This window comes from Manihot esculenta, chromosome 9, assembly GCF_001659605.2.
Source record: "Manihot esculenta cultivar AM560-2 chromosome 9, M.esculenta_v8, whole genome shotgun sequence".
NCBI lineage: Eukaryota > Viridiplantae > Streptophyta > Magnoliopsida > Malpighiales > Euphorbiaceae > Manihot > Manihot esculenta.
In genome coordinates this window covers 36,693,809-36,711,916 of record NC_035169.2, presented here as the reverse complement: position 1 = coordinate 36,711,916, position 18,108 = coordinate 36,693,809, and the positions used below count along the sequence as shown (strand labels likewise).

The following is an 18,108-nucleotide window of genomic DNA, read 5'->3' as shown; positions in this document are numbered from 1 at the left end:
TATCATATATTATTAATATATAATAATAAATCTTATTTAAGAAATTATATTTTTTAAAAAATAAAATTTATCAAATTCCAACCATAATGAATGGCAGTTGCAATATTTTTAGTGATGGAGGAGAATAATTATCTATTTTATTATAATACCCTTATATCAATTTCTTAAACGTTAAAATATAATATATAATTATGTTAGGCGAACATTATTTTATAATAGTACGAGTGATTTTACAGTAATCATAGTATAAATATATTTTATTATGATCTCCTAATATTAAAAAAGAATAGAATGATTTCCCAGAACATCTAAATAACTCATCATCTGATTTCAATCTAGTCAAGAGAGATGAGTTAATTGTCGAGAATAATATAATCATGCATCTCATACTAAATGCTAATAAAATAATAAAATTTAAATGCTTTAAAATGCAGATTATTTGAAAATGTAAGAAAGAGAGCTAATAAAAATGGAGAAAAGAGAGCTAATAGAAATTGTGCTAATGGTTTTATATAAAATAAATAATGAATGTTATATATTTGTAGAAATTTAAGAGATTAAAATTATTATAATTATTAATATAATAAATTATAATAATTTAGATTATTTAATATTTGTAACAATCCATCTACAGTATTAGAATTATAATTTTTTATTATATTTTAATTATTTATATTTATTAAATTTTTATAGTTATTTAAATTAAATAAAATTTTAGTTTGAAATAATAAAAACTTTTTATATAATTTTTTAATATAAAATTATTATTATATGGTAAAAGTATATCTTATAATGTTTACTTAACTTTTATTATTCTATTTATTATTAAAATAAAAAATATAATAAAATTTTTTTAATAATAAAAATAGTAGGATATCAAAAATTCATATAATAATAATAAATATAACAAAAATTATATTTATTATATTAAAAAATTAAAAGGTAATATATTAACAATAATTAAAAAATAATAAATTATATTTATTACATATATATTAATTATTATTTTATATAAAAATAAAATTATAAATATATTTACACCACACGTCATAAATATATAAAATTTAATTCTATTACTTGTGGATGTAAAATTTGTCAATTTTTCATAATCTATTTTAAAATCTAATTATATATATATAAATTTATTATTTATAATGATAGAAATATAATTAAAAAGATTTATTATAAATTTAAATATATTATTTGTCATATTTTATAATTAAAAAGATACATTTGTATTAATTTTTTATTAATTATTTTAAATATATAATTAATTTTTTAGTTTTAAATATTTTTAATTATAAATTAATATATTATATTAAAAAGTTATAAAAAAATAAAAAAAATGATATATTAATAATAGTAAAAGAAATTTTAAAAACTATATATAATTGTAATAATAAGATAATAAATTATATTTATTATGAATATATTAATTAATGGTATTATTAAATATAAAAATATAATTTAAAAATAAAAAATATATTAAATATATTGATATAAATTCGTAAATTTATATATCATTTAATATAAATATATAAATTTAATATTATTTAATAGTCAATCTCTTCAGATTCCATCTATATATATAAATTTTCGTAATTTATTTTAGTTCCAACTATATATATAAATTTATATTTCCGTAGATTCCAACTATATATATATATATATATATATATATATATATATATATATATATATATATATATATATATATATATATATATATATATATATATATATATATATATATATATTTATTTATTTATTTTTCGGTAAAAAATGTGTGGAAATGTGGGGATCGAGCGATGGAAGTGAATTAGTAAGAGTGGAAAAGGGCCATATAGCATTAGAGTGGGATATATGTCATGGCATTATAGTAAATATCTCTTCAATTTAAACTAATATTGTTTTAATACCAGAAATTTTAAATTATAATAAAAATAAAGATGGTACGCATTTCAACATAATATTTTTAATTTTTAATTTTTTGAAAAGTAATAATATGTCAATAATTTCAACGTAATATTTTAATTTCTCAAAAACATAATGATATGTAAATAATTATTAAAATTTTAACGCTCTGTCACAGTTTATTCTTTACAATAAAATTTTTACTAACTGTATTTTTATACTCTTATGGACAGTTTACATTACTTTAAATTCTTCAATTTTTATATTTAAATATTTTTAAATTTAATTTAATTTTAAATAATTATAAAAAATTATTAAATTCTAAAACTGATTTTCTATTAAATCAATTTATCGTCATATCACTCTAGCACTCTAGCGAACTCTAACGAACTAATATTTCTGTTAGATAAATTCATTGACTCTAGCGAACTTTAACGAACTGATATTTCTGTTAGATAAATTCATCGTCATATCACTCTAACGAACTGTTTATATTTTAGCTAAAAAATTTAATATAAAAAATCTATTAGGCTGAATTCGTTGTTTCTCATACATTTATTTTATTAATATAATTCATCGTTTTGCTTAAAAAAAAAATAAAAATAAAGATTAAAGAATAAGTGCACATCCGTTGGAATTCAAAACTTAATTTTGAAAGTTTTTAGAGCTAATTCTGATTCAATAATGCTAATTAGCCTTAAATTTCAAGTGCTTGGATCAAAGGTTGGAACTCCCATTTCAATTTACAAAACGAAAATTAGACAGAAAATTATATACAAACAAACCAAGCCTCCCCCTTCAGTTATACATATATATATATATATATAAAGAGAGAGATAGAGGGAATTGTTATTTATCTGCCACCGCTTGATTTTGGTTTCTTTATAATCAACACAGGACACTTGACGTTCCGGGCGCAATGGTTGCTCACGCTCCCAAGAAATGCCCTAAAAATAAACCCAAATCAGCATATTTCATCTCATTTCAAAGGTTTTCACATAATAGAAGAAAAAAAAATATTAATAATTGAATAATATATGTCTGTAGCAAGTACCATTGGCATATTTTTATTATTTTCATTGTGTAAATAGTATTTCTATGAGTTGTACACATCAAACATAATAAGACAAGAGTATTCAAAAATAAAAAAAACTAATGCTTTCTTAATTTTTTAAAATTATAAATAATATAGAACAAAAAGATTTTAAAACAATATCTAAATTAAGACAAATCGAGCATTTTATTGTTTTTTTACTTCACATCTTCCAATTAAACAAGCAAATAATATTATTTTTTATTTTTAGATAAATTTAAAAATTATAATCAAAATAATACATTTTGCTTACTTATATGCCTTCGAATTTCAATGATACATTAAAAATTAATAAATTTTATTTTTAATGAACATACAATTAAAAAAAGGCATCTCTATTATAACATTCAAACAAATTTAATAATTCTTAAAATCTTTATATAAAGTCAAAACAAAATCAAATCAATGATCACATCTCAGTCATTTTTCAATTTAAATCCAATTAAAAATTAATTCAGAATTAAAATTGAACTAACCAAAAATTAATTTACTTCGAATAAATTAGTTGATTTTGTTAACGAATCAAAATTTTATTTTTAAATAAAATGTTGAAAAAATTATCGTTAATTTAATTACAACTAAACCAAAAAAACAAAATAAAATTAAAATCAAATCAAAACAAAATAAAATTAAAATCAAATCAAAACAAAACAAAAATAAAACCCTATAATTAAATTTTAATTTCCTTAAACTTAAACTGCCGATTCACAGATTCAGGCCATAATCTACCCCGTTGGCCAGCTGTATATCAATCACAATCACAGATCATAACTCACCTCTTGATCAGACCGTAACCATGGCTTCCCATCACTAGCATGTCAGCACTCAGCTTCTCTACCATCTCACAAATCACATCCCTTGCATCACCACATTCCACTCTCGTCTCCACCTTAACCTGTCCCAGACGCATAATTACCAATTTATCCTCATCCAGAAACTTGTATTGAATGTATATTATTTTAAGGAGGAAAAAAAAAAAAAAAAAAAAAAAAGAAGAGGAACTCACATAATTATGAGCTAGCTGTTCTCTGCACAGCTTCTTGGCCTTCTCTAAGATACAATCAGCCACATCGCTGCTGTACTTCTCCATAGTGGCCATAATATCAGAAGAAAACAAATATCCTAAAATCAGAACAAAAGAAAATCAGATTTCCCTCATTTATCAAAAGAGCCGATGGAGAAAATATGCTGTAGGTTTTGCGATTACCAGTGCCGTCGAGAGTAGTGTAGACGGGTCGAGGAGGCTTAGCGTAAATGAGGATGAGAGTATCTCTGGAATTATTAGAAATAACATTCTCTAGGCACCAAGAGAGAGCATGCATGCTCTCCTCGCTATCATCGACAGCCACCAGGATCTTCCTCTCTTTAGTCGCCGTCGCCGTCGCCACGTCAGCCATTAACAAAAACTAGTTTCTGAAAGCCACTCTCTGGTATTTGGGTTTTATGATTACAGAAGCGTGGCCCGGGATTTATTTATACGGGCAGTTTTGGAGGGTGGAAAAAATTACAAAACTGTTGGCCGCTAGTGGGTCATCGGGTTCCGGGTTTGGACTTTTAGAGTGGACGCGGATATGAACCCGAAATGTCTAGAAGGCAGGCACCAACTCTAAGCAGAAAAATAAAAAAGGCTTATCCAGTTGAATTTTATATTTAGGATTCTCAATCATGATCTTGAATTGGCAAAAAGGAAATAAAGAGAAGGGCCAACTTTATTTTCTTTAGTTGAAAGTATATATTATATATTTAATAAATTTAAATCCGATTTTATTTTCCTATTTAAATTTTTTAATATACATATATATTAGACTTTAAAAAAACAGTAATTAAATTTAAATTCAATGATTTATTATATATTTTATTGCGATTTAAAAGAAAAGAAAAAAAAAGATATATTAGCAATTGAGGACGCAAGGCACAAGCAAAAGGCATCTGGGTTGGAGTACGAACACGATATTTTAGCATTTTTTATTACATTGAAGAATTGGTAAATTCCTTTAAAAATTGAACAGTAATCATGTAGCTCTTTAGAAGAATGCCAATTGTCAAAAGGGATTTTCGCTTTATACTCATTCATCATTATAACAGGATGGCCACTAATCACTTGATTAAATATTTTTTGGTCCTCATCCAATTCAATTAAAATAGAATTAAGAAGTTTATAATATATTCATTTAAAATTACAGTACATATTAAAATTAAATGGCATCAGGTAAAAGCTAATTTGCTTAAAATTTATTTATATATTAAATTAAAAGTAGAGCATTGTGATAGAATTTCAAGTGAAATACGTTTGTAATATACTCTTTAAAGTACAGGGAACAATGAATCATTAGATTACTTATCTTTTCCTTAGATTATTTATCTTTTCAGTGCCACTGCCAACATGTTGTGATGATTTGGTTTTCTTTCCATTGGGGCTTCCATCCTCTCTTGTTCGACTATGATAAATAAATGGAATGCAATGTGTTAATTGGATCATCAGATTTAATTCAATTTTTTATTTTTTATTTTATTTTAAAAAACAGAAACAACTTTATTTTTTATTAAAATTAAAAATCAGTGAATTTAATAATTTACTGAATAGCCAATCACTTTAAGAATTTTATTCTAATTTCAGAAGGTAACATCAATCATTCAATATTTTCCCAACAGCAAATTTTTAATTTGAAGCCTACCTAGTCTCTTTATTTGAAACAAAAATAAAAAAATTTGACATATTTAGAAATAAAGTGTGATTAGCGAGTTAATAACGAGTTACTTTTGAAAAATATTTAGAATTTATCGACGTACTTACTTGAAATATTTGTTTAAATTCATCATATTTACTTAAATGAAAAGGATTTCTAAAAGTTAAAAGTATAATTTAGTAGTCAATATATCATTATTGAAAGTTTAAAAATTAAATTAAAATATGATAAAGAGTTTAGTAGGTTAAAGTGTGAATATAAAAAGTTTAAAGATAAAATTCAGATTAGTCCTTTATATTTTTCACCTCTTCATCTAAACCCTTCATGTGTTACCTAACTAAGCAAAAAAAAAATAACAAAGCAAAATGAAAAAGAGATTATCTTCTTCTTTCCTTCACATTGTTTTCGCCACCATAAGATTTTATTAAAATTAACTTTACAATTGATTCTAAGATTAATATTAATATTTTTTTGATTTTAACTCGTAATTATAATGAAAAAATTTTAATTTGGTATTGTAGTTTAAACGATTACTTTGTTCACCTCTTACTCTTAAAAAATATAATTTTTCAAAATATTTTCATTTTGATCCAAAATAGAGGTACGGTTTTAGATTAATATATATATTTTTTCGTCGTTTTTTAAGAGATGATTGAGAACTCAGCTCAAAACATTATAATCGTTCATTTTTCTTAGATTTGAAAGAATAAGTATAAAGCTATTCACTATTTAGATAAAGTGGTAATTAATAATAATGCATTTAGATATAATTTATCTTCTCAAATAAATTTTATTTTTTCTTCTTTACTTTAATATATAAAATTTTTATACTTAGAAAAAAAAATCTAATATAGAATAGATTAATATGGTAGTTTTTATTTTTTAATAGCTACTTAATTAAAAATTAATGATGATAATTTTTTATAAATGACTATTTAATTAACCTTTCACTCTTTTCCATTTTGTGATTGAGAAATTTCTGGTATTTTGCTTATTTATCTTGTCTTTCTTTCATTTATCGAATAAATCTAATTTACAACTTTTAATTTTCTTTACTCAAAAGGTTGATGTTTTCGTTTGTTATTTTGGTTTTACTTGCATACGCAGTGGAATATAAATTTTTTTATGTGGATTTGAATTTCTAGTGAATAAAAAATTCTTACATGTCTAAATAAAAATAATGATATATTCAATGATTCAACAAAAATTATTTTTCATATTTTTTTAAAAGTTAATTAAAAGAGATTGAAATGTCAATAAAAATTATTCTCTATATTTGAGTTTAAATTCAATTATAAGAGATTGAGATGCCAATAAATAATAATTCACCATCTATTAGAGTCAATTTGAAATTAGATTTAGAGACCCCGTCGTGAGGACCTGCTTTGTGCGCCCACTGATATTGTCGCATTGAAGAAACCAAACACGGCCGTTCGCCCTTTGAAAGCGCCAGCTGGAAATGAAACAGCCAATTAATTGCTTTCCCATCAAACACCCGCCCGACAATACCAATAAGAACATCGCATCCGTCCATTCTACATTCAACGGCCAATGTCCACCCAAATGACCGTAACAACCCCATTCTCGATCTCTGATTGGTCAAGACAAATGAATCCCCGATACACTGTGGACCAGTCTCAACCAGTTCATCCAATCACTTATTGCCAGCTCACACTCACAGCAACTTTCTGTACTCACAAATTATTCAACTTGTATATATGAAGAGCGCCTTCTTTCTCCCTCTAGGTTTCTGCTCTGCAATTTCTGCTTCTCTTGGCTATTTTTTGTAGTTTAATTAAATTTTTGTCGCTATAGTTCAATCATGTTTTTGCTTGATTGGTTCTGTGGAGTCCTTGCTTCGCTCGGTTTGTGGCAAAAGGAAGCCAAGATCTTGTTCCTAGGGCTCGATAATACTGGAAAAATGATCCTGCTTCACATGTTGAAAGACGAGGTACGTGATGGATTTGTTTGTTTGTGTTATTGGTTTGTTTGGCTGCCGAGAAAGGGGAGGGAAACAAAAGTTAGGAAGACGATATTTTTTGTGGGTTACAGTTAGATTGTTTAGTTACCTTGTACCTGAAGAATGGAATCATCGAACTACTAAAAGTCCTAGTAGGTAGTGTTGACGAGTTTGCAAATGAGAAGATTTGATGCTTATTGATTATAATGCTTTGGAAATGGTGAAAGTATTTACTAAATTAGGATAATTTGATTTTCGAGCGGAGATGGAAGAAAACAGAAAAAATTGGCATCCAAGAGCAATCATTTTCTTGTCCAACTGTGACTAGTGTGATTAATGGAATTGGCTTAACAAAGTTGTTTACTGGCCTTGAAAAATTGAAGCAAAGCTTTGTAATATAACCTTTTTCTTTTTGTCATGAGCTTTTGCAGAGATTATTGTAGCACCAGCCTACACAGTATCCAACTTCTGAGGAGTTGAGTATCGGGAAAATAAAGTTTAGGGCCTTTGATTTGGGAGGCCATCAGATTGCTCGCCGAGTTTGGAAAGACTACTATGCCAAGGTTTATCTCTGTTACTTGCATTAATTGACAAGTAGTGCACATGTGATCAATGTGTGTATAACTTGATTACTATACTCACCATTGTATTTCAACAAGTATAGCCAGTTGAATGTTGACTTCATTTGTGTTTGGAATTGAATGAAAGAGTTTATTTTATGTGAACACTGGGATAAATAACAAGTGGGCATTTGTTGTATAGCAATGACAATACGAAGGTTGTTCTCCTTTTATTTTCCTAATTCCTATTTGATTATCTCTCTTTGATATGCCCCCATAATTTGCCTGTTTCCTTTTCATGCATGAATATGCTAAAGTACCCGACTGTTTATAAGCCATAACTACTATGTAGTATGTACTGGTGCCTCCATAATCCCAGATGATGTTGTTTTGTGATTATCTGATTCATGGGAGGCAAATAACAAAATGGGAGTTCGCTGATGGCACTTTCTCCTTTGGAATTGTTTTAATAGTAGCTCACCATACATACATATGTTGTTTACATGCGATGTTTATTTGGGTTTTTCTTGATAAGGATACCTTAATTGTACTTTCAGCCATTTAGTCAAAAGTTCTCTTCATTTTGGGTAGCCAACCAACATCCATAATATGTAGAGATTGTGTTGGCCTTCTTATTTGCCTAAGAATTATGGTGAAGTGTGTTGTATTTTTCCGAGGGAGGCTATGTGTGTTGGTTTATTCATGAGCATGCCAGTGCCCTTTATTGACAGTTCTCCTTTATCATACTCCTGAATTCTTTCTGAAAAACTCCCTTCATATGCAGGTGGATGCAGTTGTTTACTTGGTAGATGCTTATGACAAGGAGAGATTTGCCCAGTCGAAAAAAGAACTGGATGCTCTCCTCTCGGACGAGGCTTTGGCCAGTGTTCCATTCCCTGTTTTAGGCAACAAAATTGGCATACCATATGCTGCCTCAGAAGACGAGTTGTGTTACCACCTTGGCTTGACCAACTTCACCACTGGCTAGGGTAAGGTGAACTTGGGAGACTCAAATGTCCGTCCCATGGAGGTAGTCATGTGTAGCATCGTTCGAAAAATGGGCTATGGTGATGGTTTCAAGTGGCTTTCGCTCTATATCAAGTAGTGAGGCAGAGCAAATTAAGTTCTATTTAGTTCATAATTAGAAGTGCTATGTCATACCTGCCTTGAACATTGTTCTAGAAGCATTGTTGAAGAAATTTCAGTTGTTTTGACTTTAGCTCTCAGTAAAATTACATATACATGCCAGTTAGCTCGTGATGAGACTTGAAGTGATTCATGAATCATTGTATTGAACAAATGGATCAAAATATCAACTACGGTATATCTCAGATGGTCTTCAGTTTCATCTTCACCCTATAACTCATTGGTATATAAATTTATTGTTGAAAGTGGTTGTTTACTGCTTTTCTATCTAACGTTGGTTAGAGGAAAGTCAGGCTCATTATAAGGTCACATTATGCATCTTGTTTGAGTGAATACATTACAACACCCCAATTCCAGGCTCACGTGGCTTATGGAAGAGATATGCAGTTAATTGACCAAGAGGTTAAAATGTGCATTGCCCATCATAGTTCCGTTCTTTGGACGAAATACTATAACATCACTTCAAAAAATCCTCCTAAACTGTTATGAAATCGTCATCCTGGATCACTGGCTCATCTATGTCAAGAAAACGAAAATGCACAAGTTCATGAGGTCCAAATGATAATAAAATTTTAATGATGACGATTGAAATGAGCTTACACCAATTACCTTGGTCGAGTACAAAGGTACCTCTGAGGAAGAATGTTTATGCCTGACGAGTGGGTGTGTATCAACAGGAATTTGACAAATGCTTGAAGTTTAACATCATTCTTCCTCTCTATCCGCATAAAACAATTCTAAAAGAATCGAAATCAATTGTGCTCGAATCTAAAGATACATGATAAAACTATATATGAATATGATCACTACTGGTGTCTGTAATACATCAATGGAGGAATGTGAAAAACTCGACATACAAAGACACATACAGCATTAGCAAGTGTAGAACACTATTACGTGACAATGGGACGCTTAATCTCTCTTGTCAACTTCAACACTCAGCGTTGAAAGCAAGTTCAGGTTGGTGTGCTTGCACACCTACATTCCTCCTTTTGGTCCATTTGTTCCCAGAGCGACCAAACTCTCAACTACCTCTCTTCCTATATATTCTATACATATATGCTTCTTAATGACACTCTCAGCATGTCAAAACAGAACATCACCTTCGTCTTCACCCTAATTTCCATAGCCAAATTGAGCTGCTACTCAGGTTACCATGCCATGGCCTCAAATATAAAACTTCTTCACCATATTCATTTTCCTTTCTTAACAATTCTCTTTTGTTTGGACTCTATTGTTACTGGCAGGATATGCGCAGGATGTTCCAAGACAAACGGTTGGGGATGCATTGTTCTGTTTCAATAATGAGGTTGGAATTTGATATGATTGAAGAGCATTGCATTACTGTACAAAAAAAGAATTTGAACTTATCTTCTTGTTTATGGGCTCTGGCTAATGTTCTGCAGGTTTACACTGGATGTGATGAGGCATATAGATTAACACTGAGTGGGAATATTAATGTTCCACCAGAAGCAACTGATCTCTTCTGTACTGGACCTTGCCTAACTCAGACACAAGCAATCCTTAATTGTATTGACAATGTTTTGTCAGATTTCTTGTTCTATAATAGAGCCACTGTAAGAGACATCAGGTACGTCCTTAGAGCTGGCTGCAGCCACACCAACCTAAGAGGCATTGCCCTTTCTCTTCTCCTTATGTTATTTTCTCTTCCTCTCTTTGTTTCTCTTGAGTTTCCTAACTGCTAAAAATCTGTGGTGCAGGGAACTTCAACGTGGCAAGATATATAGAAGGTGAAACGAGCAGTGCATGCAAATTAGAGAACTTGCTTGGCATCTTTGCTTTCACTTGGATCATTGTGTTAGTTCAGTTGGCCTTATAGCTGCTCCAATTGCTGCAAATCTTCCAGGATTATGAAGTTTCCATAAAAACCCCAAGAGTCAATTATGAGCTATACATCACTCAAATATGTATACTAGCATGTAATAAAAGTTTTACAAAGATCAAGAGTTCCAGGTTCAAACATGAATTAGACCTGTTCGTATGTACGAACGGAGATAGTGTATGGTTATTATTATTATTATTTTTGAAAAAAAAAAAGAAACTTTAATAGTCATTAATTCAATTGAGAAGCGAAAAGGCCAGAAATTTATTAAAGATGTGGATTAGTATTGACTGATGGGTTTCATGGGTTAATTAATGGACGCTTACGTTAAACGATCGAGATCACACTTGAAACTGAAACCCATATGCTTCTCTCTATATATAGTCATCTAACTATGGTTTCTTTACGAGTATCAAAATTCTCAACTTATCAAAGAGTAGAAAACTAAGTTGAAGATGGACAGGAAGAGCAGCTGCTGTTCAAGGAGCTGTGGAGGGCCACTGACCACACCAAAGAAAGAGGAGGTGAAGCCTGAAATTGGTACCATAAAGGAAGAAACAGGAACAGGACAAGTGACCAAAGAGAGTGCTGCAGCTGCTCCTCAGGTTAAGTCAGAGGATGTGAAGAAGGAAAAGGTGCCTGAGAAGGTTAGGGTCTGCGGCTTTGGTTGTGACTGAACATGGGATTGAAAGTTTGTAATAATGGGGTAAGGGAATAACACAGTAGTGTGAGTATTATGGTTATGGGTAGTATTTGCTCATGTAATATATTCCCTTCTTCCTGGAAATAAACAATCCTTGGTTAATTTGTGATCATAATTTTGCTGAATTTATTCTCAAAAAATAAATAATTTTGATTAAATTAATATTATTGTACATATAATTTTTTTAATTGAAAATTAAAAATTGAGAGAGTAAAATCTACGTTAACAATTGTGAAATTAGAGTAATGAAGTTAGTTTTCGACAATCCACTAAAAAATATAATATATATAAAAGTAATTTTGAAAATTGAAGAGCTCAAAAAAATTTATCAAATCCTTAAAATATGCGAAAATTTAGTCTGCTTTGTAATAGACCTATAATTATTTATTTTTACTTATTTGATTTTACTATAATATAAATATTATATTTAGAGTGAAATGAATTTATGTCATAGAAGATTAATGAAAATTAAATGATATTTTAAACTAATTAAATAACAAAAAGAGAAATTATCATTCCGAAATTTACTTTTAAGATCTTTAATTCAATATGGTAGCATGTGATATTACTTGATAAGAAAATTTGTTTTTCTTTTAAATTAAAGCTTGTCAAGTCGTCAATCAAGTTTACGATTTCAAGAGTTAATAAGAAAATTTGTTTTACTTCCAAGTTAAAAGTTTGTCAAGTTCACGACTTAACAAGAAAATTTGTTTTACTTCCAAGTTAAAGCTGTGCAAAGTCCTAACTCAAAATTACAACTCTTGCATTCTCCTATTACAAAAATAAAAATATCCTTATCCCATTTGTGGAATTTATATCTCAAAATACACCCATATCAAAGAAAATCTCATATAATATAAGGTATTATTATTATATAATATATGTGAATTTTTATAATATAATTATTATATATACAACGGTTATATTATAATTATTTATTATGATAAGTCTCGTATAAATTTTATTATAATAGACACTAATAACATATAAAATATAAAATCTCTATAATTAAAATATCGAATCTAAGGAAAACTGATTTTGATAAAAACCGAACTGATCGAGCATAGCGAAGATGGTTGATATACCTGGACGGGACGGAGTATAACTAACCGGCTTCGCATTTACTATCCGACTACCACCATTAATAAGTCGCTTGATATACTTACTAAAATATGTTCCGCCTTATCTTATGAGACGTAACAAATGGTATCAGAGTGATTAAAGTATATATATCCCAGAACTAACTCTAATTGAATAAAATAAACTCCATCAGAACTCCATGCTTTCACTGCTCTAAGAACTTTAATCCATCAGAATACATCTAGTTTTATAAACTCACAACCACCAATTTCAACTCATTGATTTTTTTTGAGATCAAACTTTGATCTAAGTGTCTTTATCTCATAAATCCAACGGATCTATGCATCATATAATTATCATGTAGTTATTATGTTTATAACGATTGTGAAATAAGTTTTTTTTAATATACTAGTCATTCTGCATGTTAACGACAAAAAATCGTATTTAATTTTCTTTATTTCAAATTCATCCATAACACCGAGGATAGCAGGAAAGGAAAAATCCAAAGGTCTACCTTCTTAATTTCCTCATTTAAAACCACAAGGTGCATTGCATCCATCTGAGCAAAGAAGCATTGATTGGTGACTGATGGGTTCCTTTCATTCCTTATCCATGAATGTTCACGTTCAGAGAATAAACTTTAAATGAAGAACAACTAAGAGTCCCCATGTTCTTCTATATATAGTTATCAATCACAACTTCTCTTCAACCCAGCACTTAACAACTTCTCTAGTTACTTTAGCAACTTTCTAGCAAGCAAAAAGTTCAAGATGGAGAGGAAGAGCGGCTGCTGTTCAAGGACATGTGCAAGCAAATTCCCGGCTACTCCAAAGGTGGAAACAGTGGTTAAGCCAAAGAATGAAGTGCCTGAAACAATGAAGAAAGAGACAGATAAACAAGTACGTGCTCCGGTAACTGTGAAGGCTGAAGGGAAGGATGCAACTTCCATTAAGAAAGAACCGGTGAAGGTTACTGTCAGTGGTGGGGCTGTTGGTGGTGGTTCTAGTTGAAGATGGGGTGGTATGCTAATAAGAGGGTAGGGTATTTCAGTCATAAGCATATTGTTTTGCTGGTCCTTACCAGCATTACCCAAGTGGGTTTGGGTTTTCTAGTTTAATTTCATATGTTTTGGTTTGATGGAGTATGGATGAGTTGTTTTGTTGGACTATGTACCCTCCCCATTAAAATATCAAAATAATTTATGTTGTTCGAGTAATACGACGCTCTCTCTCTCTCTCTCTCTCTGCGACAACATAATTTCAATGTCTCAAATCTATCAAATAATTTATCAACATCACTTGCATCATGCCACTGTTATAAAACTCAATAACCCCTATTCTTATCAAAGCCAAAACAGCAATGCCCAATTATAGTAACCTTCTCATGGACGCATTGCATTTGCGAAGTTTAATGGTGCAAAGACTCATACAAGCCTTGAGAAGGGGCACAATAAGTACATTTCTCATATGATCTCATTCTATCTCCCGCAAGTACTGCTCATTTATCCCTCTGCCTACAGTTTGAGGGTTCAGAATCAAGGGACAAAATAAATTTGGACAAGTTCAGTTAATAAGTTTCAGCAGGTCATGTAAAATCTCTAATAGAAGAGTGGGGCCTAATTTGCTTCTCTATTTTATGTCTCTTCTAACCTATTGGCATGAGCACACAGCTCGGTGATGATGAAACTTATCCAGAATTGCAAAGACAACATTATAAAGATCCGAGCTCAATGTCACCGAAATCTTTTTTCAGCTCGTCAACTCTTACTTTGGGACCAAATGAAAAGCATCGTGGCCCTTTTGAACTAACTAGAAAATTGTTTTGCTTGAAAAAGTGGGATGAAGTACGCCTTCAGAATCGTGCCTGATTACTTTTAAACACAAGTGCCCCAGAACAGGATATGGTGTCAAGATATATATATTGGTTACAAACCATGTCAAATTTTGGGACTTTCTTCACAGGTAATCTTGAAAAAATTGGCAAACATGAAATTTTACACTTCATGAAAGGGCAGCTGCCAACCTATGCCCCGACAGATGTTGAAAGGAAATTACACGGCAAAGCTCTTTCACAGAAGGAAAGGAAGAGTAAACATTATATAGTTACTTTTTGGATGAACGGAAACCACCAAATCCCATCATGGCAGCAACATCAGGATCAATGTCCGCTTCCTCCTCTTCTGCAACCTTCTCTTTCTGTACCCAGAAGAAGATATGGATTGATCAGCAATGGACCACTGATTTCCATGGTAAACATGGTAGTGTTTTTACAGGAGAAAATCTACTAGTAAAAGATAAATTCAAATGGAAAATCTATGTTTCAGATATACAAATTAGAAACTCTGCCTCAGTATTCCCTACATCGAAAGATTGCACGTGTCCTTAGACATATGTCTAGAGGCTTCAATTTATTTCTATAGGAATTTCCACAATACCATAAAATGCTTACCTTCTTCTCTTTCTTTCTTTCCCGGCGTTGACGCTTCCTTTCCTCCTCTTCTTGCTGCTGTTTTAGGATCCTTTCATCAAGATCTGAGAAAAATTAAAAAGGAAAGCTTTAACAAAAACCCAACACAAAAGTATTGCATGTTTTTCATCAGTTTTAAGTTTTACCTTGCTCTGTGAAGCTGCCAGGACTTTTCCGTTTCTTGAGAGATTCGAATCGCTGTTGGACCTGTAGGTATTTGAGAAAAGAATAACATTTAACACGCACTATCCCATTATAAATATCCTACTCCCAATACATCTAGAGAGGGTTTTTGTGTAAACCTCAATCTTCTACATAAAATACATGACATACATAGCCTCTGCCTAATCATTTAATATGAAAATATTGAAAAAAATTTGCATTCTCTAATCATCTTTTTTTCTTTTCTTTTTAATATTGCTTTTGGTTTCCTCCAGTAGCCAGCACCAGTACTCAGAACGTCCTCTTCCATGTACTATTCATTTTATTGTGTACAGAAGAACATGTTTTCAATGCCAAATCCAAATTAGTGGAAAATATCAAAACTTCCATACCACCATTATTGATTAAATCACATCTTTTAGAAAAGAATTAATAATTACTCAAAATAAGTACCTGCTCAAGAGATGCCCGCTCCACTCGCATTGACATGCCCAAAGCTCTTTGATCTGAACAAAAGGTGAAATACCATAAGAGAATGAAACCCCATGGACAAATAAATTTGATAGTGAAATTGTGGATAGCCACGCACGTTTCTTTCCATTGATGTGATCCAAGTAGTTTGCAGAATCCTTCACCACGCATTCACATACTGAACAGTAGTATCCAGCCTGCAAAACAGAGGCTCATAAAGAATTAACCAAAACAAACATACAAAAACAATCAATACAACAACCACAATATCTCCTTCTAAGATATAGAAAAACAAATAATGCAGACATAGCACCACAAGGTCCACAAACAAAGAGTGTCAACATAAACATCGCCATATGGAAGGGGTACTTGTTTGTGAGATACAAACTAAGCTCATGCAAGAGCAGCCAATAATATCTCCTTAATCACAGACCAGATCACTCCTACCAAAAGTCTGAACCACCTAAAGTCAAAGAGTCTTAACATTTAACAATAAACTAAGAAGTGCACCACTATAGCCTAGATATAATTCATAAAATCCTTGAAGTTGCATACAGTTAATAATCAAACACAGCAACTTCTTTTCCACTTTCAATTCTTTATACAAGATATAGTCAACTTCCCTTTTTGCTTGTGCTCATCACCACCCATTTCTATTTTCAGTTTCTAATAAATGATAAAGAAAAGTAAATAAAATAAAGCAAATTCTAGTACAAGGATAGCATGCCAGAGCTTTCTCTGGGTGAAATTGAAAGTAGCAAAACATAGTGCCACAAGCACCAAAAGAAAGATGCAAGGAACATCTTCAAGCAACTCCAAGAAAGATAAATCAAGCAACACACAAGAGTCAGTTTCCAACTGCAGCGCTCAAAGATATTACATATGCATATGCTTATATGATAACCAAACAATTTATGAGCATGGCTATGAATTACCTGCTGGCTTAGCGGTGCTATAGGAGTCACAACCTGCAAAAAAGATGTGTGCATAAAAAACTAGCTAAAAAAAAAGAAGAAATGGAAGACTGGAATCCATGGCACTAAATGCAAGAGATGTCTCAAACTTCAAATCTTTACATTTGTTCAATCATTAAGCAGTAGTATAGATATTTTTAGGGGTCATTTGGCTCTGATTTGAGTCAGGACCTCTCATGGCCCTAGAGAAGAGTCTTCTGATTGAAAGCTCTCTTTTTCTTTTTTTTTTTTTTTTTCAATATCGCTAGAATTCAGTACAAGTACATAAATTCTAATAATGTCTATTAACATCCTGCAATATGTAATAACTAACCTGAGTTTTTCCCAATCGAGACTCAAGGTCTACTTCATAATCCCTATGCTTCAAGGGCTTTCTTTGCACTGGAGGAGCTTTAGCTGCACCAAAGATGATATATCAAACTCATAATCTGCAAACTAATCACTCTAAAATTGCTCAACTTCACCTGAACTCCTCAATCAAAACAAAACCCAAATGGAAACAAACACTAAAAAAGCATATTGAAAGAGTTTACTAACATTTGGATTTGAAACGCGAATCAGCTTCCTAAATAAAAAAGAAACAATTGAACATGAGCAAGTATAGGAGGAAGTAACCAAAACTACAAACAAAACAACAAGGGGGAAATTGAAAAATGCTATTCAATTAAACCTGCTTTTCACGCTCACGAGCTCGTTCTAAATACTCTTCTCGATCAAATTTTCTTCTAAATGTGTTATCAACGCCAACGGCCTACAAAACATACACAATCATATGAGCCAACGCTGCACCAAGACAGAAAAAGCAGAGAGAAAAACAAACCCACAAAAGAAAAAGAATGAGAAATTAGCATTAATAAGGTTATAATTAATACTAACATTGTTGTTTGCCATTTTATCCAAAAATCTTGAGCTGAAAACAGAGTCAGAAAACACAAAGATATATGTTTATTTGAGTATCAAATTAAATTAAAATTGTAGAAGGGAACTCTGTAAACCCTATTAGATTTGAGTTCAACTTCGCAGAAACCTGCAACATAAAGGGAAAAAGG

The 18,108-nt window shown here is 30.7% G+C and overlaps 2 protein-coding genes, 1 non-coding gene and 1 pseudogene across 3 annotated transcripts; 2 read left to right on the top strand and 2 right to left on the bottom strand.

Moving 5' to 3' along the window:
• Positions 1–2,605: 2,605 nt before the first annotated feature.
• Positions 2,606–4,471, bottom strand: LOC110623489 (universal stress protein PHOS32). Its single transcript, XM_021768450.2, has 4 exons — positions 4,215–4,471; positions 4,014–4,129; positions 3,784–3,902; positions 2,606–2,861 (listed from the first exon to the last, which is right to left on the bottom strand). The coding sequence occupies exons 1-4, from the start codon at positions 4,402–4,404 to the stop codon at positions 2,768–2,770; spliced, it is 519 nt and encodes a 172-aa protein (XP_021624142.1). The 5' UTR covers positions 4,405–4,471; the 3' UTR covers positions 2,606–2,767.
• Positions 4,472–7,253: 2,782 nt separating this feature from the next.
• LOC110622013 lies at positions 7,254–9,545 on the top strand (annotated as a pseudogene).
• LOC122724729 lies at positions 8,587–8,704 on the top strand. The gene has a single exon (XR_006352182.1). It is a non-coding gene; the product is annotated as a small nucleolar RNA snoR83 (small nucleolar RNA).
• Positions 9,546–14,820: 5,275 nt separating the features above from the next.
• LOC110622890 (zinc finger matrin-type protein 2) lies at positions 14,821–18,087 on the bottom strand. Its single transcript, XM_021767592.2, has 10 exons — positions 17,936–18,087; positions 17,730–17,810; positions 17,597–17,624; positions 17,373–17,455; positions 17,021–17,053; positions 16,204–16,282; positions 16,068–16,120; positions 15,599–15,659; positions 15,435–15,517; positions 14,821–15,181 (listed from the first exon to the last, which is right to left on the bottom strand). Exons 1-10 carry the CDS (start codon positions 17,948–17,950, stop codon positions 15,089–15,091), a joined length of 609 nt encoding a protein of 202 aa, XP_021623284.1. The 5' UTR covers positions 17,951–18,087; the 3' UTR covers positions 14,821–15,088.
• Between the last annotated feature and the right edge of the window lie 21 nt (positions 18,088–18,108).